Here is a 25,028-nt window from a genome sequence, read left to right on the forward strand (position 1 = left end):
CTGGCACAGACCCTTTGGTCAGCTGAAACAGACTTGCACTGGACACTACAGTGGGCTCCACAATGTAAACTGGGTATTTTTTGGATATCCAGTGCACAGAGATTTGCACCCTTCCAAATTTGTGTGTGTAGGCAGTGACTGTAAGGCAATCTTTTTTTTTTTTTTAAGGCAATCTTGTAAGTGCTTATACATTTATGTATCTCATGTTAAAATAGTTTCGCTAGTAAGCATTGACCAAAGCAGTATTACAGTTCATTATATCCTTTATTAGTCAAGGCACGGTCTATCTGATGTGTCACAAACAGAATCTCGCAGCAGGATGGTTTCTATTGTTATAAATTGTGGTAAAATTTAGCACCATATTAAGTCTTAATATAACCATGAAAAGTAAAATGTTGATGTTAAGAAAACAAAATTTTATGTAAATCATAGTACTGATTTCAACATGAAAGTAAAAACAGCAAATTTATATACTTCATATAAATATGTTTGGATATATGCATGTGTCTAGATAGGACATAAAAACCAAGATTTGCTAATCAACAAGTTAAGTGTAAACAAATGAACTTTTAAAAAATACATGTTTACATGTCTCTAAATATGCATGTTTACATACATATAACATCAAAGTCAAGGTTATTATTTGTATACAGAATAGGAGATGTATATACCAAGAAAATTTCAGAGCTAGTGGGACATCCCAGTTAAAAACTATTAATAATTAATAAAACTTATTTTTCAGCACTCTATAACTCCCCATAGTAAAAAAAATAAATAAATAAAACTACATAAATAGTAACACTACTTGTAAGTAAGAAGTACATTTAAATTCAATTTGCTATTTTAGCAGATACTATGTATTAGGTTTAAAGACAATGGCTTACAAAAATGTCAGCATTTTCTAGTAAACACTACAGATAATTCAGTTATTTATAAGTTATTTACTAAAAACCAAGGAATGCATTCTAGATCACGTCTGCACATTAATTTATGGATAACCCATGAATATTGACATCAAATTTTTCATTTACACATGTGTGTAAGTATCATTCATTGAATGATTCTTCCACATTGTTTATACACATAGGGTTCATTCCCAGTGTCAGATCTCTGTACACAAAACAAATACTTACAGGCAAATCTTTTTTCACATGGCCCACTTAACATGTTTTCTTGTTTGTGTGAGTTCTTTCATGTCTTTGATATGACTGCTGTGTAGTGAATGCCTTCCCACACTGCTGGCACACATAAGGATTATCCCCAGTGTGGCTACTTTCATGTCTTTTATAATAACTCTTTGTAGCAAATGCTTTTCCACAGTGCTTACACACATAAGGTTTCTCCCCAGTGTGTGTTCTTTCATGTCTCTTACAACTAACCTTTATACTGTATGCTTTTCCACATTGCTTGCACACATAAGGTTTTTCCCCAGTGTGTGTTCTTTCATGTCCTTGACAAGATCGGTGTGTAGTGAATGCCTTCCCACAGTGCATACACACATAAGGTTTTTCCCCAGTGTGAGTTCTTTCATGTATTTGACAAGATTGATGTTTAATGAATGCCTTCCCACAGTGTTTGCATGCATAAAGTTTCTCCCCTGTGTGAATTTTTTCATGTAGTTTATGGTAACACTTTGTAGTGAATGCCTTCCCACATCGCTGGCACACATAAGGTTTCTCCCCAGTGTGAATTCTCTCATGTATTTGACAAGTTTCATGCACTGTGAAAGCCTTTCCGCAGTGCTTGCACACATATGGCTTCTCCCCACTGTGAGATCTTTCATGTCTTTTATAATTACTCCTCATGTTGAATGCTTTTCCACATTGCTTGCACACGTAAGGTTTCTCCCCAGTGTGACTTCTTTCATGTCTCCTACAACTAATCTTTATGCTGTATGCTTTTCCACATTGCTTACATACGTAAGATTTCTCACCAGTGTGAGTTCTTTCATGCATTTGACAATATTGGTGTGTTGTGAATGCCTTCCCGCAGTGCTTGCACAAATAGGGTTTCTCCCCTGTGTGAACATTTTCATGCAGTTTATAATACTTTGTGGTAAATGCTTTACCACACTGCTTACACACATGATGCTTCCCTGCACTATGAGTTCTTTCATGTATTTGACAATAATCCTGTCCCACAAAAGCTTTCCCACATTGTTTACATACGTATGGTTTCTTCCCTTCATGAGTACTTTCATGGCTTTGACACTGACTGTATTGGCTGAATGATTTCCCACACTGCTTACATATGTAGAGTTCCATCCCAGTGTCAACATTCTCATGTCTCTGACAGCAGCTGTGTGTATATGCTTTTCCACACTGCTTACATATAGAGGGTTTCTCCTCCATGTTAATCCTTTCAGGAATTTTACTACTTTCAGTATTGAAGATTTCACCATATTGCTCGCACACATTCCCAGTGTGAATTTCTTCATGGATTTGAAAACCACTTTCAGTGCTGGAAGTTTTCACACTTTTCTGACCAACAATAATCTCTCCAGGGTGACTTCTTTCACTAAGTGCAGTGTAGAATGTCCCATATTGCTCAGATTGATAAGATTTCTCACCATTTTCTCCCCTTGTATGCTCCTGAAAGGCCTGGAAATCACTGCAGGTTTGTTCATGTTCATTATATTTACTTAGCTTGTTATCAAATCCCAAATTCTCATGTGGCTTCTCTCCAATGTGATGTAAAATTGGTACATTTAATGCTAAATGTCCAATCAGGAATTCTCCACAAATAAGACTTCCAGCTGGCTTCAAAGCGGCTTGCTGTATGTCTACATAAGCATCTGAAGTCTGAAGGAGTATGTTTTCATGATGACTGCAAGTTTCGTATTGATAGCATTTTGCTTCCTCTTCATTTCTGGAAAGACACAAAATATCAATCACAATAAAACTATCTCTGGGGCTGGGGATTTAGCTCAGCGGCATAAGCACCTACCTTGCAAGTGCATGGTCGTGAGTTCGATCCCCGGTACCGATAAATAAATAAAGAAAGAAAGAAAGAACTAAAAAAAAAAAAACCCACTATCTCCATATTAATAATGTATGAGACAAGTTCTGGCTTCCTGAGGTTTACCAAGAATAAAAAAGCTGAAAGCTCTGGAGGATGTTTCCAAAATGAAATTCCATTCTAAAATCCATTTCCCAAAGATGATATACATTTGTTAATTTTAAATTGATATGTTTACAATACAATCAATTAAATCACTGATTCATGTACATATCACCTATTGATCATTTTGACACCTTTCCCCTAACACTCTCCTTTGCTCACTTCTTAATTTCACACCATAATTTATATTTTAGTATTTCAGATAAAAGAAAAGTTAATAATTCAATATCTTTATTGGAATTACTATATGTAAACATAAGTTGGACTTGCATCTTGTTTTCCCCAGTATGTACCACATTCTTTTTGTGTAGCTGCACATGTAATGTTTTTCAGTGCTGACAATGAAACAAGGGTCTGAGCAATAAAATACATTTCTAATATTTTTATTTCTTACTTTTAGAGAGATTCTCATTGCTCATTTATTTGGTTGAGTGAACCACATGTTTTCAGCCTGCTGGCTCAGCTTAACAGAGTGCTGGGATTATTACAAGCACAACCATACTGAGCCGACCCCATATTCTCCTTTTCCATGCACTCAGTGAAAGACACCTAGGTGTTACCGGAGCTTAGGTGTTGTGCATTATTTCTAGAACTTAGCTGTTGTGAAAATCCATGGATACTCTGCTTTGGGAATTATGTACATATACATCACTAAGATACAATACTTTTAAATCTCTTAGTATATGCACATGGGATTCTGCCTAGAACAAATGCAAACTTTTATTTATTTTTACTTTTTGATACAACTGTATATTGAATATAAAAAATGGTTGCTTTATATTCCTACCAATAACATAAAGAGAATACACTCTAAGAATTTTAAAACATAAATGCACACAATTCTCTGGAGGATGTTTTCAAACATGTCTTAATATACTAGCACTCATGCAATTTGAATATTGCTTCCAGGTTAGCAACTGTTTTTTGATATTGTATATCTCATATTCACATGAATATATATATATAACCCAATAACCTAAAAATGAGTTCCTACCAAAGTTCAAGATTTATTCTTTTCATGTATGCCTATACATGAACCTAAATGCAGTTTCGTACATTTTCATGATTCTGATCATAAAGGAATTTTTTCCTCCAGTGTATGATAATGCCTCTCCTTGCATGTTATTACTTTCATGTACTAGAAATTTCTGTATTCAACTGTCAGATGACACAAAATTAATCTGCATGCATAATGAGAAAATTTTCTGTGAAATTAAATAAATCTGAACATGGTCTGATTTTGTAGTTTCCATGTAATATTTCTGCTCACACAATAACTATTGATAAGTATTGCTTTTCCTCATGCATGCAAATTACCTTAGATTTCTTGAGCAATCTTTGTATTCTTCATCCATTTGCTCATCATCCCAAGTCCTTCCTGAATTACATCCACAGAAAACAGAAAAAGTCATCATATCATTATATAAAAATTAGCAGTTAGTAGTTATATTCATGGTATAGTGCTAACAAGACAGATATTGCTCAAAATGTTTTCATATTCTATTTAATGAATCAGTACCAGCAGAAGTAAAAAAGGTCTCTAATTTTCTATATGAGAAGACAATGTTAGGGGCTGAGGATTTAGCTCCACAGCATAAGCACTTCTCTTGCAAGCATGCAGTCATGAGTTTGATCCCCAGTACCAAAAAAAAAAAAAAAAAAGAGAGAGAGAGAGAGAGAGACGATGATGTCATCCTTACCTATAGCATTTATATTCATCACTGTTTCCCACATCACATCTCTGTACAGCTTCCTTTGGGATGGATTTAGCAGAGCCCACTCCTCCTCGGTGAAGTTCACAGTTACATCCTCCATGGTCACCACCTCCTAAAGAATCACATACATATTTCCTGAAAGAAGGTTGAGACTTAGACAGTGGACATCTCTCATAAAAGCCAAATTCCGGATGATCCTTCAATTATAAACTCCATGCCTTTGTCACCAAACCCATGTGTATGTACATAGTTTCACATGCAATTCTGATGCTAGATTACTTCTCTCTGCTAGAGCAACAAAAGATTAGTAGCAGTGGTTTCCTGGTAGGTTCACAGAAATTGTATTTGCACAGTTTCTAATGCAGAACTCAAAAAGGGAGACTACAATCACCATCATCATCCCTGCCCCTGCAAAAAAACCCAATTGAATCAGAAAAATATCTAATGAATACTTTTGATGCATTATACATTATGCATCTTGAAATCTGATTAATCATAGAATTAAGTACATAGGCAACATTTACATATATGAATCTGGATTTTCAAAAAAAAACCTAATTGAAGATTAAATAAAGTATATGCATTTTGTTCCTTGTTTACTTTTTTGGTTTTTCACAACAGAGAAACCACATGATACTTACACATGTATATCCAATTCACTTCACTTCAGAGTGTGCTCTCAAGGTCCAACCATTTAGCTAGAAATGTCTCAAGTTTACCTTTTTCACTATTTTTTTTTTTACCAGGAATTAAACACATAACCCTGCTTCCAGGTAGATGCTGTGCCACAGAGCTGTAATCCTGGCCCTTTTGTCCCTCTTTCACAGAATAGTACATCATTGTACAAAACACCCTCATCTTTATCCATTCAACGGTTGATGGGCATTTGGGCAGTTTTCAAGATTTATCTATTATGGGGCTAGGGATTTAGCTCAGCAGCATAAGCATCTACCTTGCAAAACATTTATCCATTACAAACTGTGAGGGGCTGGGGGTTTAGCTCAGTGGCATAAGCACCTGCCTTGCAAGCAGGCGGTCGTGAGTTCGATCCCCAGTACCGATAAAAATGAAAAAGACAAAAAAAAAAAAAAAAAGAACTACCATTACAAACTGTGTCAGTATTAACATGGGTGTATACATATTACTCTGGTCAGAATCTTTTAATTCTTTTAGGAAGAGATCAAGAAGAGAATAGCTGGGTCAAATGGATCTTCCAACTTTTGTTTTTTTGGGGCTGGGGATTTAGCTCAGCAGCATAAGCGCCTGCCTTGCAAGCAGGCAGTCGTGAGTTCGATCTCCGGTATCGATAAAAAGGAAAAAGACAAAAACAAAACAAACAACAACTTTTGTTTTTTGAAGCATCTGAGAAACAATTGTTCAAATGTGTAGGAAAAAAATGGCAGGATGGGGGGAAGGAAAGGCACAAGAAAAGAAAAATAGAAGGAGAAAAGGGAAACTGTTTTATAAATATAAAGAGGGCAAGGTGGTCTGAACTGCAGGCAGAAGAATGGAAGAAAAAAAGACGCAAGATATACCATGTACTGGTACAAATTCCCAAGATGAATGTTACCACTATTTATATCTTAAATATACCAATAAAAAGGAAAACAAAGAATATTTATGAATAATATTAAAATGCTAACAGAAAAACAATATTCCTGAAGCAAGCCGTATTATCTTACAGCTCAGTGACACCTAATAACCACTTTACACACATACATAAGAATTCCTAGGCTAAGCTGGGCTTGGTGGCTCATGCCTATAATCCCAGCACTCGGGAGAGTGAGGCAGGAGGATCCTTGTGAGTTCGAGACCAGCCTGGGCTACAAAAAGAGCTCAAAGCCAGCCAGAACTGCATAGGGTGAGACCCTGTCTCAAAAAAAGACAAAAAAAAAAAAAAAAAAAAGAAGAATTCCTAGGCTTATCTAAGTGAAATTAATGAAGCAAAGGATATATACAAAATGTATATTAAATACATTAAAAATAAAGATATCACAAAGTCATTAGGCACTAATTACAAAATGAAGTTTGGCCAGGTGTGATGGTACCTGCTTGTAACCCCAGCATTTGGGAGACTGATGCAGGAGGATTTCCATAATCTGATGATTGCCAGACACTGCAAGTCCAGCCCCAAATATGAGGTAACTTCAAGGCCAGTTGAGATTTCAAAGTGAGACCCTGGGTCAGACTATCCCCACAAAAGGAAAACAAAAAAAACGTTGTGTGACTTACAGGTCATTCCTCTGCTCTTTACAATTGTGCAGTATAACAGAAGATTGACAACATTCAAAACCTCATGAACAACATGACAGCTTGCAAACTTTACATCAAACATGTTCATGTTACACCTTTTGTTACAATCTGCAATTAGTAGAGAGAGTGACAAATGAATCTCAGGAAAGAAAGTCAACCTTCTAAGATTCTATTTGTAGACAGAATTCATGATGCAGCTTGTGTTATTTTTAGCCTTGAGAACTTCTTGCTCTTAAGAAAAAGAGACATTAGCCAGGCGTGGTGGCTCACTCCTGTAATTCCAGCACCCCCAGCACTCAGAGGCTGAGGTGGGAGGATCCTTGCGAGTTTGAGACCAGCCTGGGCTTGAAAGTGAGCTCGACGCCAGTCTGAAATACATAGCGAGACCCTGTCTCAAAAAAGACAAAAAAGAAATTGAAAAGAATTCTCTGTGCTTCTATTGTTTGATCAAATTTGTATGCTTATGTCTTGTAATCTGAGCAATTACTCTTAAGATATCAGTACACACCCGGCCTGGAGCCCAAGGCCAAACTGAACTACATAGCGAGACCCCGTCTCAAAAAAGACAAAAAAGAAATTGAAAAGAATTCTCTGTGCTTCTATTGTTTGATCAAATTGGTATGCTTGTGTCTTGTAATCTGAGCAATTACTCTTAAGATATCAGTACACACCCAGCCTGGAGCCCAAAGCCAACCTGAACTACATAGTAAGACCCTGACTCAAAAAGACCAAAAAAAAAAAAAAAAGATATCGTGGGGGGCATGATGGTGGTACACTCTTGTAATCCTAGCACTCCAGGAGACTGAAACAGGCGGACTGTTGCCAAATTCGAGACCAGCCTGGGCTACAAAGTGAGCTCAAGACCAGCCTAAACCTCACAGTGAGACTCTTGTCTCAAAAAGACAAAAAAAAAAAAAAAAGTTGGGGGGAGGCGAGGATTTAGCTCAGCAGCATAAGTGCCTGCCTGGCAAGCACAAGGTCATGAGTTCAATCCCTGGTACAAAAAAAAAAAAAAAGACATCAATATGCAATATATATTTATTCTTTTTTTTTGGTGGTACCGAGGATCAAGCTCACGACCTCACACCTGCCAGGCAGGCCCTTATGCCACTGAGCTAAATCCCCAGCCCAATATGCAATATATTAACCATTGTTAATTTCCTAGCATCCTGTTTTGATTTTCTGTATCATTGGTTATACTGAGATTTTTCTTCTCCTTAAAATTAAATAAAGAATAGAACGTATTCCCAGTATATTTTATGTTCAGGGAGAAACATATGTATTTGGAAATCTAGATGGTATATTCTTCTATTTTATGTACATAAATAACATATTGAAAAGGGAAACAAATACTTTAGGATTTTATAGTAAAATAACTTTGAAACTAAAAAATTTCCTGTGTGTGTAATAAAAACATTTTGTTGTAAGAGCATAAAGACCAATGAGCACAAAGCTCTCAAATATATAAAACTCATCTGACTCAAGAGAAACACTGAATATAAAACAAAACCAAGACTTGGGAAAATGAAGAAAACTGAGGTGCGGAAGAATAGCTCATGCAAGGGGAGAACCAGCTGGTAACACTCCACACTCATCTCCTTTCCTGTCAAGTTTGACAAAAATCAACTTAACAGTGATTAACAGAGGACACAGTATGCTATTATTCTTGCAGATATGATTACTGTCACCTTGAAAAATATTAAAACTCATAACCAATAGAATAATAAGAACATACTTTTTCCTATGACTCAGAACTCTGCATTTGTGAATAGTGAGACACAAAAATTTCCAAATTATGTCACTGTGCAACTTCTATAATACTTACTGGAAATTACATGGAAAGGAATTAAAACAACACCATGGAACTCATGGAAAATCACACATGGTAAACTGAGGAAAAGTTGCCCAACAATGAGCCTGGTCAACATTAAGGCAAGAAAAGTTTGAGTCACGTAGGGAGTTTCTCATATGTATATTCTCATCCATCCACTGCACAATGCCCAAAGATGACGTTTTAATTCACCTAAGGATATTTATATTATCATTAAATCTCATCACAAAGTTTTGAAAATAAATTTGATATAAAATATTTAAAAAGCAAATCACCAGTAACAACGTTCATGGTCACTTATATGTTTGTTTGCCACTATACATGAACAATTGTACAGAGGCTGAATTTTTTATGATCTGCACAAGTATTTTTTTTTTTCTTTTTCCTTGTTATTGGTACTAGGGATCGAACTCACGACTGCCTGCTTGCAAGGCAGGCGCTTATGCCGCTGAGCTAAACCTCCAGCCCCGCACAAGTATTTTTTTATTCCAGTAAAATACTAGTTCATTGTCACTTCTAGAAAAATTCAATACTTGTATTTTTAAACACATGATAGATAATAAGTAACAGAAACCAATTTGAAATAACACAAGTCCAGATGAAGCAGAGTAGGGGCATGAAGTGTCTAGAATATGAACTTCCCAACAATGCTATGTCCCTGGGCCCTCCTAGACAAACTCAAGTAACTGTAATGATCATAACTGTAATGGTGTTTTAACCTCAATTAGTTCATTCCAATTCCAAATATTGAAACCATGTAAGATTTTGCTTTCTCAGATTTTTAAGGGCCAAAGTGCGTGCAAAAGTGAATGCTAAAAAAAAAAAAAAGTGAATGTTTAAGGCCAATTCATGGGTAGTTAAATGACATCAGGGAAACATAGTAGAGGTAAATCCAATGGATTTTCTCACCTCCATCATGACCCTATGGATTGTTACACTACTTACAACAAATGTAAAACGAACAATTATATCTAAATATCTCTTAGCTTCTTCACATGTAATCAATGCTATATTCACATTTAAACTAAGAAAACCACAATCTTATGATGAAATCTTGGAAGGCAATTCTTAAATCCTTGAGATAACTTATATTTTAAACAAGCAACTTGCTGCAAAGAAAAAATGGAAGAGAAGCTATTTAGGGAAGAACCCTCCTACAATGCCCTTCACAAGGGCACCCACAATCAGAAGGTTAAACATCTTTTCAAAGTCACACAAAATTCCCAGTGAGTCTGCAGTTCAGGGTAGCTCAATCAAGATGGCAACACTGGGAAACATGAAAAGTCAGGAAACTGAAGTTGGGACTTTTATCACATATACTGATCCATCTTCACAGGATGAAACTGCTCTCTTGTCCAGGGTCTCAATACTGAACAAAGTCAAGCACCCACAATCAACTGAAGCTTGATCTTTGACTTTCCCCAACTTTTCTTTTGAAATCAAGTGTGTATCATTTACTAAACATTAACTGAATCTACAAGAAAAAAATAATGTTCCCAAAATTACTGTACCATCGAAAACATTGAGAAAGTCAGAGTACAGACCTAGCGCACTGCTTCAACTGAAGACTGCTGTCTAAGGCATATGGCGTTTTTCATTATAAGTCATCGTTCTCAAGTTTTGAAAATGTCACACTGAGTCACATGATTAATAGAAATGAATATATTTCCTCAAAGTAGCTTATGGTAAAATGAGAAGGGCTTTGTAAGGTGAAGAAAATTATGGTAGTCATTGAAAAGAACAGTTTGTGCTTCTATGGTTTGATCAACTTTGCACACCAATGTGTTTAATCTGAGCAACTACTTTGAAGATAACCAGACACAGCATATAATCATTGTGAATTTATTATCTGTGGAACTTTGTATCATTGGTGGTTTGTTTTTTTTTTTTTTTTTTTTTTTTTGGTACCAGGGATTGAACTCAAGACCGTGTGCTTACAAGGCAGGCACTTTATGCCACTGAGCTAAATCCCAGTCCCTGTATCGTTGGTTTTATTGGGTTTTTTTTTCCTCTTTAAAATTAAAAAAAAAAAAAAAAGAAAGAAAGAAAGAAAGAAAGAAAATGAGCCAGAATAAGTCTTTTTCCAGAAAAAAGTTAGTAGATTTAAATGGCATAAATAAATAAATTCCATGATTTAGGGAAATACATGTTTCTGTGCTTGTGTTAACTATCAGATGTACATTAGCCTCCAAAATTACTACTTAGGTTGACACTCATGATATTATCCCAAATTCTTTTGAGTTTATATAGCTTAACAGAGGGCTAACTTAAATCAGGTGGTAAAAGTGAAGCAGGCTTTAAAGTTGCTGATATCTTTCCTTTGAAATTCTTAGCCAATCCAATGAAGTCAAAATGGATTTTATAAATACAATGTGTAGGCCAGACATGGTGGCACACACCTGTAATCAGCCCTCAGGAGGCAGAGGCAGGAGGATCACTAAGAGTTCAAGGCCAACCTAGGCTACACAATGTGTTAAAGTCACACCTGAACTATAGAGTGAGATACTGTTTCAAAAATCCAAATTAAATTAAGCCAAACCAAATCAACCAAAAAACAAAAATCGAAAACAAAGATTCTCAACTCCAAGATGTTATCAGTATCACCACGTTTACAAGAACATAAATGAAGGCCTCACTTTTTCTGCCTCTGGAGTCTATTTTGTGTCTAATAAATAATTTCATTTTTTTTGCCATCAGTGCCTTTACAGGGAAATCCTATGCCTATCTGTAACCTGTGACAGAGACAAATGCGATCCATTGTGGTGTCAAAATGACCTCATGTACGAGCCAAAATAAAAATTTAGAATTTAAATGGTGGTCAAGGAATCCTTCAACTAGCATATCAAAATGCCACTGATGATTCTCACAGTCCTAACAACACTCAACAATTTAAATATTGCTAAAATGATTAAGACTTACCAAAACGTAGGGATGGAAAAGAGCCCAAGTTCTTTCTGCAGCTAAACAGTTTCAGAAATTTTGTAATTGTGGCAAGAAGAGACATTGTGAAAAGGATTATAAAAATAATCAACAAGGTAAAAAGATTAAAGCAAAGCAAAAAATGTCCTAACTGTAAATAGTGTATCACTGGGCCAATCAGTGCCATGACAAAGTTGGTAATTTATAACTATTCGTGATAAAATATACAGGCCAATCTAACATGACACATCCAGTCAACAGGTAGAAATACTTTCTTAAAACTTATGTGTAGTTGGGGTCAAGGGTGATGTACAACTGTAATCCTAGCACTTAGAAGTCTGAGGCAAGAGGACAGCTCAAAGTTTGAAGCCAGCCTGGGCTACACAAGACTAGTCTGAACAACATGGGAGACCCTGTCTCAAAACAGCAAAACAAAAAATAAATCAATAGCACAAGATGATATCTCACAAAACTCATGCTTAAATGATTACTATGTCACATATTCATTTTATAATACATAAATATGTGTACTGAATGGTCCAATAAATGTCCCATAAAATACACCTGTAGACACATGCATTCTTCTTAGATGACACTCTATTGAAAGATGATAAATTTGGGTAACAGTTTTCGTATCATTAACTAAAAAATGTTTTCATGATCACTATAATAATGTATTACTTTGTCCTTGGTCTCACATTTTCTCTATAAAACTTTATAATTGTTATCTGTTAACCTTCCATAGAAGTTCAACTTCTAAGACAACCACAATTAATAAATAATGACAGTTGCCCAATTCAAACTCTAAATATTTTTCCTCATTTGGCCTATGTCGTGGACATTCTAAACAAGATTAAAACCATCCTTATTCATAATAAAAATGTGGAGAGGCTCTTTAATGTATTCTCCAGCCCTCAAATGGAGGGCAATGCCTACTTTCTTACAAAATTTCCTCTAAGACTATGATCCTATTTAACATTTCAGAGATATTTATAACCCCATGAGATGAGCCACTATGGAATGAGCTGGTTACACCATGTAAACCAAATTTATAAACTAAAAAGGGGAAATATAGGTCAAGATTTTAATTTCATAAATTGTCTAAATTGTGATTCAGAAGGTGTCATAGCAGTACCGAGTACAAGTCACTACTCTGCTAAAGAGAAAGAATTTTCTTTCTTCTTGAAAACCTGGTTCTTACAAAGATCACAGAAGTCACTTGCACCTCCAAAATTACAAAGGTAAAAAGGCCTCTTACCTGTGTTTCCTGACACGTACACCTTAAGGAAGGGACATGGTTTATTGGGCACATGTTCTTAATACGCTTGTCTTAAATATAATTAGATGGAAAAATAAAAAATCAACTTTTCCCTCTAATGAAATCTTATATACAGACAAAATTTACCTGACACATCCTGGTCACAGAAGGGACTGTGGGAAGGACTATAACCACTCTGGCTATTCTAGTGGTTTGCATCTGTTAACCCAAAAATGGTAATTCCATGCAAAAGAATCCCTATTATATATAGTCTCAATGTGAGATAGTAATTCCTATATTGCTTTCCAACATCAATGGTGTATAGACATAGATTCACTATCTCTCAAACATCATTCAAATTACTGTACTCAGACAAGTCAAAGCTTGAATGCCAATTAATTGCATCAGAATGGTTAAAAAAATTCAACCCTTGGGGCTGGGGATTTAGCTCAGCGGCATAAGCGCCTGCCTTGCAAGCAGGTAGTCGTGAGTTCGATCCCCGGTACCGATAAAAAGGAAAAAGACAAAAAAAAAAAAAAAATTCAACCCTTGCACAAATCACCTCAACACCTAAACTTATTCAATAAAAATGTTTTCTGGATATTCATTTATGACAGCTACAGCAAAAACTACTGTGGTCATCTTAATTACTCTGATCAAAGTGATCAAGCTATCAGTAGATATTTCGAAAACAAAACCTCTGAACTGCTATCTCAGATGAATATCAATTTAAAAAGTTACAACAACTTGATGTTTTTAAAATAACACTCATCTGGCTAAACAACATCAAAAAGTTCTTTGGACAGTCATCTTACTTGAGATGTTATTGTTCTGTGCATATCACATCTATCCCTCTGAATCATTCAGAGTCCTAAGAGGAAGCCCAGCACCTTCTTCATGGTACTTTTTATATAAATCGGAACAGACAGAGGAGTTACTAACAGCCAGGACTAGCTGTGACCCCAACTTCATAAACCACACATGAAAGCTCACTATCTATTTAAATCTCCTGAATGATATTCCTTACTGCCTAAATCCAAAAAATGGATTTTACGTCCTCAGCCTTCACATTCATATCTTTATTATGACTAAAGTTATCTCTTTGTTCTTTTTTGTTATGGGCTTTTATGCTCTTTTGTGTCATTATGTGGGACATTCCATATTGAGTCCATGACGAGCTTTGTACATCAAGCCCAATCTGCTCAATCCACCACAGCAAGGATGGAGCATAGAAAAATGGAAAGAGCCACAGGCAAAACACAATTTTCTGGGAAATTTTCATAGTGAACTTTTCTCATTCAAGCCCCACTGCTGTACAGCACACCTTGATGCTTAACAAATCAGAGGGGGAACTGAACATACAATCCAATCAAATTTTAACACAAAATGTGTGGGAGGTATTTCACACATAAGTCACAGCATGAGGTCTACTGCTCAAGTAAAAGTCAGGGGACACAAATCAGCCCAGTGCCACTCAAACACAAACATTATGCAACAGTCACTGGATCCACCAAAACTGTCCAACTGTCAGTGCCAAACATGATGGTAAGTGGGGAGCAAGCACTGAGCTGCCCATGAAAAGAGCTCTGGACGTGATTAAGTCACCTCATTTGCACAGCACAGGATGCTGAGGGCCTGGCAGTCTCACCATGAAAGCCAGAAGAGAACAAGGGCATAGCAGCAGCAGGGGACACACAAGAACAAGATCTCAGGTGATGCAGAGGTCTACGTCCTACCAAGACTGCTTCTGTCCATATGTGACTGACTCCCATCTCCACCAGAGCCTCACTCCTGTCTCGGGTCACTGGAGCCTGCAAATCACCATATTCAGGATTAGGAGTCTCTCAAGGCCCTACCCATGCCATCTGCCACCAGGAAACTTCACAGAACCAAGCACTGTGAGCCAGCTAAGGTGGATTCAGCAACACACGGGGAGCTTCAAGCTTGGGTTCCTGACAGAAGATTCCTCTCTTTGGATTGCGTGCCTGCTTGGACAGTTCACAGAGCACCCTTTCTTTGTTGGTACAGCACAGTTCCATTTCCTGCCTTCTGAGCCTAAAAAGCACAAGAGAAAATATACACTACCTCTTGAGAGGAACACAAACCCCAATATCATATAAAAAATCCCTGAGACAGGCTTCCTCCCAAGATATTGACTTCACCCAGCATGAGGGGTCACACATTCACTTCAAGTTTCCCAAGCATTGCCACTTTCATACTGTACTTAAAAAGCCCATCCTAATTGCTGTCCCTGACAATCAGCTCACAAGTTTAACCCTGCACTTCCACATTCAGTACCTCATCGACTAAACTACAAAACCAAAAGATGAGGGGATTGCAGGCTAAGGCAGGAAGGACACAGTGGAATTGAGGGAAAGCTTCAAAATTGTCAGAGAGCCGGGGATTTGGCTCAGTGGCATAAGCACCTGCCTGACAAGTGTGAGGTCATGAGTTTGATCTTTGGTACCAAAAAAAAAAGAGAAAGAAGTAAAATTGTCAGAGGACAGAAATTCAAATGAGATACTTGGCTTCAGTATGCACACTTTCCTATACTACCTTTTAATCTACTTATTTTCAGCATAGAATGAAAAACATGGTAAAAATAGAATTATCTAAAATATGAAAAACTTGGCATAATATATTAACAACTTCCTGCAAAATGTGTCAAGAGGAAAGAAAAGGGAACATTTCAACCACCTCAGACAAGCAAATTTCTTCATCCAAAATCACACGCACCACAAAAAATGAATTCTGAGTACTGACCATATTCTTCTCCAGGAGGACACTGAATCATTTCCTTATGATAGGCAGGGTCACCTAAGCATTTAACACAGTGAACTCGCTGTAATATGACTGCCTCATAGTTGGAAGGAAACTTCACTTACTAAGATTTATTTCACCAAAGGCTAGATCTGCCCTAGAGTCCTATGACGAGACATCTCAAGGACCAGCCTGATAAGTTTGAGAGATTCTAAGAATTTTAGTAAAAGTCCATACCTGAGTGGAAGCATGAAAGTCCAAACCATCTTGAGATACCCTAATCCAATCTTTCTGCATTTTGTCAGATAGCAATCCTTCTAGAGCTGCTCTATGTACAAAAATGACACAGAAAGTTAGCTCTGCATCCCAGGACCCAAAAGGAAGAGTACACTGCCATTCCACTGCTTTTCAATGTTCCCCTCCTCTTTAAGTCCCTGGCTAAAGCTCTAGCAGGCAAGCGCACGTTACACAGCTAACTCAAATCAATATTGGTAAATTTAGTGAAACAAAAATGCTCGATTCAAATCTATCACACTAAAAAATGAGAGCCCTTGCTTTCCTTCTGAATTTACAAATGAAGTAGAGGAAAATATTGTGATACTATTCATTATTCAAAAACAAACCTGTGAATTGTAACACAGTGATAAAGTGCTAGCCTAGCATGTACAGTACCCTGGATTCAGGACTCATGCTAGAACAAACAAACATGTAAGGCTGGCAGAAAACTTATATGACTAAATGTCCAGATCAACGAATTATATATAAATTATATATAAAGTGAATTTGATATGGCATCACAAACTTTCACAGCTACACTATACACAGCCTGAAGAGAAACATAACACATGAAAATAAAACAAGGAAACAGTATAAGAAAGTCAAGGAATAATATTTCCCCCCAAAATTTTTTAAATATAAGGTGATTATGAAAAATTTACAAAGTAGGTTAGAATTTCTGTAAAGCAAAGATAGTCTTGTGAAATTCATATGCAGATAGAAAATTATGAGAACTTATCTTGATTCTTTACAAATAATGAAGAAATACCTAGAGAAAAGTAAATTTTTTAAAAGAAAAGTATTCATCTGAAATATGACAATACTGCATATGCAGATAACTTACAGAAGAAATCAAAATATGTCTCACAGGCATATAACAAAAAATGAAGCAATTAAATTTCATTGAGACTGAGCCGGGCGTGGTGGCTCACGCCTGTAATCCCAGCACTCAGGAGGCTGAGGTGGGAAGATCATTGTGAGTTTGAGACCAGCCTGGGCTACAAAGTGAGCTCAAGGCCAGCCTGAACTGCATAGTGAGATCCCGTCTTAAAAAAAGACAAAAAAAAAAGTTTCACTGAGACTATGACACTCATCAAACTACAGAAAGTCGACTGTTGGTAGGATATATGCAACAGATACACTGCATACTTGTAGTGGTCATGTGCATGGTGTATATCATCATCTTACATAGATATACACTCTGTGTGCCAGCAAATGGGATTCTGAATATCTATGGTACATCTGCTTCTAGGGCAGCAGGAAAAGCAATGTTCACTGTAGTTTTAATGCCAGTGACAGAACTAGACAAGCCTGCTCTCCCCTATGTGTGGAAAGGCAAGTAAAATGTTACCGACAGAAAAACTAGAGACCTTCTGAGGAGTAAACATGTATATACAGCAATGCAAATAAGCCTGGAATATAAAACTGAGTGAATTACGTGAACTTTATTTATTTATCTATTTATTTATTTATGTGCCAGGGATTAAACTTACAACCAGCACTTAGCCAGGTAGGCGCTAATGCCATTGAGCTAAATCCTCTGCCACACTGAGTGAATTAACTAACACACAGGATAAACTCTTTTTAACAGTCCTGTTTGGTCACACTAAAATGGATATATAGATGATGCTGAGGTATAGGTCAGTGTTAGAATACAAGTAGAGTTCATATCACTTTCTGGGATTTATAGCCAGCATAAAAATGCACATAAAGCCATGGGGTGTAACCCACTAGTGATAAGCAGGGGCACAAGACTGAAAGGAATACAAAACTGCAGCAGGATAACCAAGATCACTACAGGCATTTGGGGAAGTATCTCTTTCTATGAAGGGCCACTCTGTGTGCTGTGTAATACTGATCAACATCCTGCCTCAACCCACAAGCTGCTCTAATTCTTTTTTTTTGTCTTTTTCCTTTTGATCGGTACCAGGGATCGAACTCACGACTGCCTGCTTGCAAGGCAGGCGCTTATGCCACTGAGCTAAATCCCCAGCCCCATGCTGCTCTAATTCTTGCTCACACTGTATGTTATGATTTCAACAAAAATGTTGAGACACATTCATGTTTTCTGACATGCACAGTCACCAATGCCTGAAAACCACAGACTTAGCAGGTGCGGTGGACAAAAAAGGTACTAGTTGACAAAGTATTCAGAATGGGCAAACAGGGGCTGGGGATTTAGCTCAACGGCATAAGCACCTGCCTTGCAAGCAGGCAGTTGTGAGTTTGATCCCTGGTACCGATAAAAAAAGGAAAAAGACAAAAAAAAAAAAAAAAAAAAAAAAAAGAACGGGCAAACAAAAACCATAGGAAGTGGCATATCTCTTAATGCTGCACCCCAAACCCAAGACCAGTGCCTCTCCCCAAAACACTCTCTATACTTGCATATCCTCTCCTGGCCTCACTGCCTGTACTATGTTCCAGGTATCATGAGTATAAAAAAAGAGAATGAGCTCTACAGCTTGATGCTATACAATGACATCCATAGACATGGACCTATTGAGGTCAGGATATGAGGTGCTTTGAAGTAAAGTTCTTTGCTTTATCTCAGCTGTACCCTCAAATATAGCCCGTTTCCATTAGCTCCTCTACAACAACAAGGAAGGTCTGTATTCACCGTGCAGAGAACCCAAGACACCCTTGAAGGGATTTCAGAGATTGCAGTTTCTTCTCTTTTATGAAAAACAGATTGAAGCTTCCAGGTTATCTCTTTCCCCAAAGAGATATAGACCACTGGAAAGTGGAAACAGTTCTGGAAGCGATGTACTGGACAAGCTTAGCTTTAGACCATTAAGATCATGGAAGAGGAAGTATGAAGTCAGGTCATGAGCAATCCAGTGTAGAAAAGCAGGTGATGAGTTAAGGTTAAAACAGAAGGGTTATTATAATCAGTACAAATTAAAGCAAGGAATGGAAGTGTTTTCTCTTCAAACTTGCATGTGCTTGGTGTCTTCTCTGCAAAGTACTCAACCCTGTGTCTATCCATTGAAAATTTCCATCCTATCTTCCTCATTTTGGTGATGGTATCCAAACAGTACAGCCAGAGTAGAGCACCTGTGAATAAAACTGACACATAATCCAAAAAAACCTCCAAACTCAGAAAATAATTCCAAAGTACTGATCCCCTTTTCCAACAGTATTATACTGGTCTTCTGATTTAGTTGCTCTGAAGAATCTGTTTAGTGTTGTACTCAAAACAGGAAATATGCTGGGCATGGCAACATACTCCTGTAATTCCTGCACTCAGGAAGGAGAGGCAGAAGCATCCCTTGAATTTGTGGCCAGCCTGGGATACACAGTGAATTCAAGGCTAGCCAGAACCACACAATGAGACACTCTCAAAAATAAATATAAAACTGGGCTGGGGATTTAGCTCAGCGGCATAATCGCCTGCCTGGCAAGTGCCAGGTTGTGAGTTTGATTCCCGGTACCAAAAATAAATAAATAAATAAATAAGCAAAAAATAAAACCAGGAAACAAACTGGTGAGTACCATGTTCTACAAAGGACCACATGACAAATTGAAAGAGTAAGTCTACAGATGCTACCTGAGTTCAAAAGGGAACATATTCTTATCAACCCAGAGAAAACTGAAAATAAAATTTATTGAAAATGCACAAAAGATACCTGACCAAGACATCATTGGTAAGCCTTGGATCTTTTACAACTGCTCATCACACAAATCTTGACGTGTATCGGTGGAAATATATGTAACAAAGTGGAAATATATGTAACAAAAAGCAAAATTCACAATAAAATGCTAAATATCTGGTGTACTTGATTGAATATAACAGACTTTAAAATCACAGGTTGTTCACTCGTGGTGTCCTGATTTTGGCCAAGCAGTGACTCACTATTGCTATTCACAATCTTAAGTATTGCAGGGCTGGGGATTTAGCTCGAAGCTGTAAGTGCCTGCCTGGGCAAGCGTGGGGTTTTGAGTTCAATCCCTGGTACCCAAAAAAAGTAAAAGGAAGTACTGTAGCATGTACCTCTGGTGTGAAAAATGAGTAAAATTCAAAATTAAAAGTAAGATTTGCATTAAATAATTTCTTTTTCTTTTTACTGCTAAGGTTTAACTCAAAGCCTCATGAACATTACACAAGTTAGTTAAAATTGGAGTTAAACCTAAAAATATTTATTTAATAAAATTGGGTCTTGCTCAGTTATCCAGGCTGTGCTTCGTGATGTAATACACTTGTCTCAGTCTCTCAGGTGGATAACCTTAGGTGTGCACCATGGAGGTTCAGTGATATTTGCTTTATCCTAAGCACTGAAATCTTGGTAAATCCAGGTGATTTAAAAACTCCAATGTTAGGGGCTGGGGATTTAGCTCAGCAGCATAAGTACCTGCCTTGCAAGCAGGCAGTCGTGAGTTCAATCCCGGTACTGATAAAAATGAAAAAAAGACAAAAAAAAAAAAAAAAAAAAAAAAAAAAAAAATTAGGAAAAAAAAAAAAAAAAAAACCTCCAATGTTAAACTAGCAAAGCGGCAAAGGTTCTTCACCCAACAAGCAAAGTGGTGGAAAATATAGCCTGGGAAATTTAGCAAGACCTGGTTTAGAATGAAAAGAAAAGAAGAGGGGAAGGGAGAGGAGGGGAGGGGAGGGGAGGGGAAGGGAGAGGAGGGGAGGAGAGGGGAGGGGAGGGGAAGGGAGGGGAGGGGAGGGGAGGGAGAAAGGGAGAAGGAAGAAAGAAAGAGAAGGCTACATTTTAGGGCAAGTTTCTGGAGTTCAGTTTCCATTCAATAGCAAACACAAAAAGCATCTTAGAACCTTTGTATCCATGAGAATTCCCTTCCTATTCTACTTTAAATAGGATGCCTATACTATTTTCAAACCTACAAAAAGATCAGTTTCCTAATTTTCAATTTTGCTTCAGAAATGATTACATGAGCTAGTAAATCATCACTGAAGAAATGGTCTCCATTCCTAACTAGTCCCACATTCTTTAAGCCTGACATATGACTCAGTCAAGGCCAAGACAGTAGACAATCCTTCCATTATTATCACATTATGAAAAATCTGAACTCAGATGGAGTATACTGCTATATTTGCTGACTAATGTTCCTCTCCAAAGTGGCATGCTTTCCCACTTACTTTTTACTTTCCTCTTGCCTATTCAAAAAACCTTTTTGATTTGTTCATGTGTTTGCAGACATTAACAATGGGAATTTACCCCTATTTCAAAACTTGTTTTTTGAGTGGGGGACTTAGCTCAGGGCATAAGCACCTGCTTGGCAAGCACCAGGTCCTGAGTTTGTTCTCTGGTACCACCAGGAAAAAAAAAAAATCTAAACAAATCAACTTGTTTCTTGTCTGTTTAGTTTTTTGAAACAGAATCTCACTATGTAGTTCAGGATAGGCTTGAACTATTAACACATATGCTGCTCTTAAACTGAGAAGGAGCCACCTGCCTCAGCTTCCTGAATGCAAGGATTATAGGTGCACAACAACAGAAAGGGCTCAATACTTGTTTTTGCAATGTGCATCTCAATCACTGTTTCAGTTTTTAAACAACATCTAGAAACAGTCCACAGAGTACTTCAATTATTTCAGAGATGAAATCCCTTTCCCTTTCCAATCAGACAAATATCCCAAATGCATGTCCCTGTAGATGCCAGAGTTCAATGCATTTCTCCATACGATTTTAACAGGCAGCCCTTTCAGGAAGCTGTCCTTAGCAGAAACACTTTTCTCTCATTCGATTATACATTAGCATCCCTTCCACCTTCCTCAGCATTGTAAACTCTATGGAAAGCCTCTAAAAGTAAAAAATAATTTGCTTTATTAGCATACAATTAAGACACCTAGGTGAGGAAGGGCCTGAGACAGAGTTGCCATACACATTTTTGTAACAATTAAAATGAGAACAAAATCACCTAGAATGTTGACCCAGGGGTGAACTTTCTGCCCAACAAGAAACAGCCACCTCTCTGCTACAAGGAGTTGCAACCACAGCTCCTGAGTTTACAGAAATTTAAAATAGAAAATAAACACATTTTCCAGGAAAACTTGTCCCTTTAAACCATGCACGCAGAGAAAATTGGTTAGAGATTCTGAGTTCAAAATGGTTGTTGTAAATACAAAGACGTCTTTGATAGGTAGTCACTAAGCAACTAAACCAGTATTGTGCTCTGCTTACCTATAATTAGCTCTGGATTGAGTCAGCGGCCACATGGCCACTCATTCAGGCTGCTTCCTGGAAATCAGGGAGCTCTGATTATTATTCCCCATAAAATCTCTCCTCCTAATATCCACATTTTGGTTCCAAACCTCACTTCTCAGTGTTGTGCGACCGCGAGAGCTGTTCGTGCAGTAACGCCACTATCAGAGCAGAGGTCTCACATAAACAATGTTTTTCATTGCCGAGTGTGGCATACAGGATTTCCGCAAGGCCCCGGCTCTCCTCATCCTAGTGGAGGCACAGCTGTGCCCGGGGCATCCAAGAAGGCATTCTGGGCTGGAAGCATCACAGTGGGGACAGGATGATAGGGCCCAGAACTACCCGCGCCTGAGCAAAGCGGAAAAGGGACAGATGATAATCAGAGCCAAAGAATAGGAAAGACCTCAGATTCTGGAGCGAAGCAGAGACTATTCATCGCCATAGCTCACTCTGGCCCCCTCCTTCTGGAGCTTCCCCAATTCCACCCCATTCCTATACCCATCCCACAACGTCACCATTGTGTGCGTGAGAGGCTCCCAGAATCCTTCCAATGCAGGTTGCAGCCACTAGAAGTCACAGAAAAGGGTGGTCTAGTCAGGTGGGGGCTCTCAGCAATGAAATCACTCTTCACCGTTCGGCGCCATGACACAGGAAGTGCCCGCCTCCCTCACTGCGCCTGATTGGTTGGTTCAGACAGCCCGCCTTCATCGCTGATTGGCTTCTACTCCACCATGGGCGGGTGCACTGAGTTTGACAAGAGAAGGAAAGTACTTCCAATTTGAGTGGGGCTCAAATGGATGAATTCTAACCCAGAAAACTCTGATCCAGTCTAACTCCCACTGTGACAATCTCACCTCACATGAAGAATGCTTTCGTTTGCAGGCATTAATCCAGGCTTTTTAAAGCTTCCATGGTTTTCTTAATGTACTCAGTGGGCTCTTCCTGAAAATGAGTAACAAAGGTGCTCAGAAGGTTCTAGGGGCAGTGCCCTTAGGAAGAATCAATCCCTTGAGGGCTGAAAACAACATGACGCCAGGGAACCCTAGGACAAAGTGGAAAGGAGGAAAGCCCTGCTGTTGGAATGAAGCAGTTGGTTTCATTGCCAAGATTTTCAAACTATTTCTCAATCTGTGAAAATGAATACAAGAAACTTAAGAGAATATAGTTTTGGTGTAAAGAAATTGGAGTCAAATGATGGTAATATTCTGTAAAGGAGTAAAGACACTAAACATTTCAACTCCCTCAAACTGCAGACTTTTTTCCAGAAAGTACCTGAATTTTGAAGATAAATGTATTTCCAAGCATGAAAGCTGTAACTTGGCCTGACTCCCAGCCCCAGCCTGCTGGGCAGCAGGAACACTGCTTTCTGCAGGGAACTCAGCTCAGCACTGAGCTGGCCGCTGGCAAACACTGGAAAGGAGATAACATAGGACAAGCAATTTGGCAGCTCCTGGAGACATCTGCAGACACCCAGAAATTCACAAGGAACACTGTGAAGGGTTCAGCCCAATGAAATGCAAGATTGCCAGAAAACTTTAACCACTTATGTTCATTGGAATCTTGCTGCCTGATGTCCCCTGCCTTCTCTCCATCCCTATAAAAAGGGCACACTTCTCTTTGGGGGGCAGAAGGTCTTATGGTGCTCTCTGCCTGAACCCAGTGTTGCAGGCAGCTGAGTTAGTTAGAAATATTATAGGCAGTAAGACAGGGCTAGGTCCTAAAAGGATCCATTGCAGATATCTTACAACTGTGGAGGAGACAGACACCTCCTGCTGTGGGATAGGCTTCAAGACAAAGGATCAAACAAATGCATCTACATCCTAAAGACTGATATTCTAATTAGTTCCCTACCACCATCCCCCTAGGGGAAAGGTCACAGCTCCTAAAATGCCTGCTTCCTAATGGTGACTTGCTTTCCTATTTGTCCCTAATGTAATCAATTTTACCTGAACTATTAATCTTATTGGATAACTATAGTTATGTCCCACCTTATGCCCATCTGCCTTGTGATTTCCCAGTCTTCCCCCACCTTGAACCCACCCTTCTCACCTCATGGTTTTATTTTATAAAAGTCCTTGGAAAAGACAGTCTTGAACAACCCGCTCGGGTCCCCTTCTGTCTCTCTCTCAGACAGAAGCTTTCTTTCTCTCAAATAAATATATTCTACTCTTAACCTCCGTTGTTCCAAAATTCATTCTTCGATAGAGAACACAGGCTCCCAGATATACTAGGTTGGGAGTTTCATTCCCTATATCACCAGGAGCAGTAAATTCTATGCAATGTTCCTTTTACCCGAGCCTGCTGGTCTCTCTGCTTTACATACGTTACAGTTTGGTGTCAAGATCCGGGAAGGGAAACACGCTTTTTTGGAAGGGTTTAAACTCTCCTGAACTCTCTCACAGGTAAGGCCACCTAGTAACATCCTCAGACCACGGTCCCCACAGTTCTTGAAGCTTCTGTCGCGACAGATCTCGCTGAGCATTTCCGATCAAGTCAACCCTGAATCTCTCTCTCCCTTTTTCTTTTTCTCTCTAACCCTGCCTCCAAGACATTCTGAATCCAGGGAGCACCCCAGGTCCGCCGTACTGAGCGCTTCAGGCGGGCGAGCTCCTTGTCTGGGCTCCTAACGCTCTGCGCCTTTAAGGCCCGCACCCACACCGCGGCGCCGGCAGCTGCCTCCAAGTTCCCAAAGCCGCCGCCGCTTTGGCTACGCGAGTTTCTCTCTTTGAAAC

At 38.4% G+C, this 25,028-nt stretch overlaps 1 protein-coding gene across 3 annotated transcripts; it reads right to left on the minus strand.

Annotated features, from left to right (window-relative positions):
• Positions 1-245: 245 nt before the first annotated feature.
• On the minus strand, positions 246-22,976 carry LOC106024999 (zinc finger protein 791-like). 3 transcript variants are annotated; one of them, XM_013149373.3, is made up of 5 exons: positions 22,812-22,958; positions 7,068-7,196; positions 4,821-4,947; positions 4,438-4,498; positions 246-2,868 (listed from the first exon to the last, which is right to left on the minus strand). In XM_013149373.3, the coding sequence occupies exons 3-5, from the start codon at positions 4,933-4,935 to the stop codon at positions 1,161-1,163; spliced, it is 1,884 nt and encodes a 627-aa protein (XP_013004827.1). In that variant the 5' UTR covers positions 4,936-4,947; positions 7,068-7,196; positions 22,812-22,958; the 3' UTR covers positions 246-1,160. The 3 variants fall into 3 exon arrangements, with proteins under 3 accessions (XP_013004827.1, XP_063110250.1, XP_013004825.1); XM_063254180.1 differs by lacking the exon at positions 7,068-7,196 and adding an exon at positions 22,276-22,332; XM_013149371.3 differs by lacking the exon at positions 7,068-7,196 and having other exon boundaries at positions 22,812-22,976.
• Between the last annotated feature and the right edge of the window lie 2,052 nt (positions 22,977-25,028).

The sequence above is a fragment of the Cavia porcellus genome, unplaced genomic scaffold, assembly GCF_034190915.1.
Source record: "Cavia porcellus strain 051 isolate PalLab524CR breed Dunkin Hartley unplaced genomic scaffold, mCavPor4.1 scaffold_8, whole genome shotgun sequence".
NCBI lineage: Eukaryota > Metazoa > Chordata > Mammalia > Rodentia > Caviidae > Cavia > Cavia porcellus.

What these genes read in the sequence shown, in the direction of transcription:
- LOC106024999 (XM_013149371.3), bottom strand. An exon ending in GATGAATATAAATGCTATAG is followed by an intron (nt 4,499 to 4,820) that starts GTAAGGATGACA and finishes GATGTAATTCAG; the next exon opens with GAAGGACTTGGGATGATGAG. An exon ending in GATTGCTCAAGAAATCTAAG is followed by an intron (nt 2,869 to 4,437) that starts GTAATTTGCATG and finishes GTGTCTTTCCAG; the next exon opens with AAATGAAGAGGAAGCAAAAT.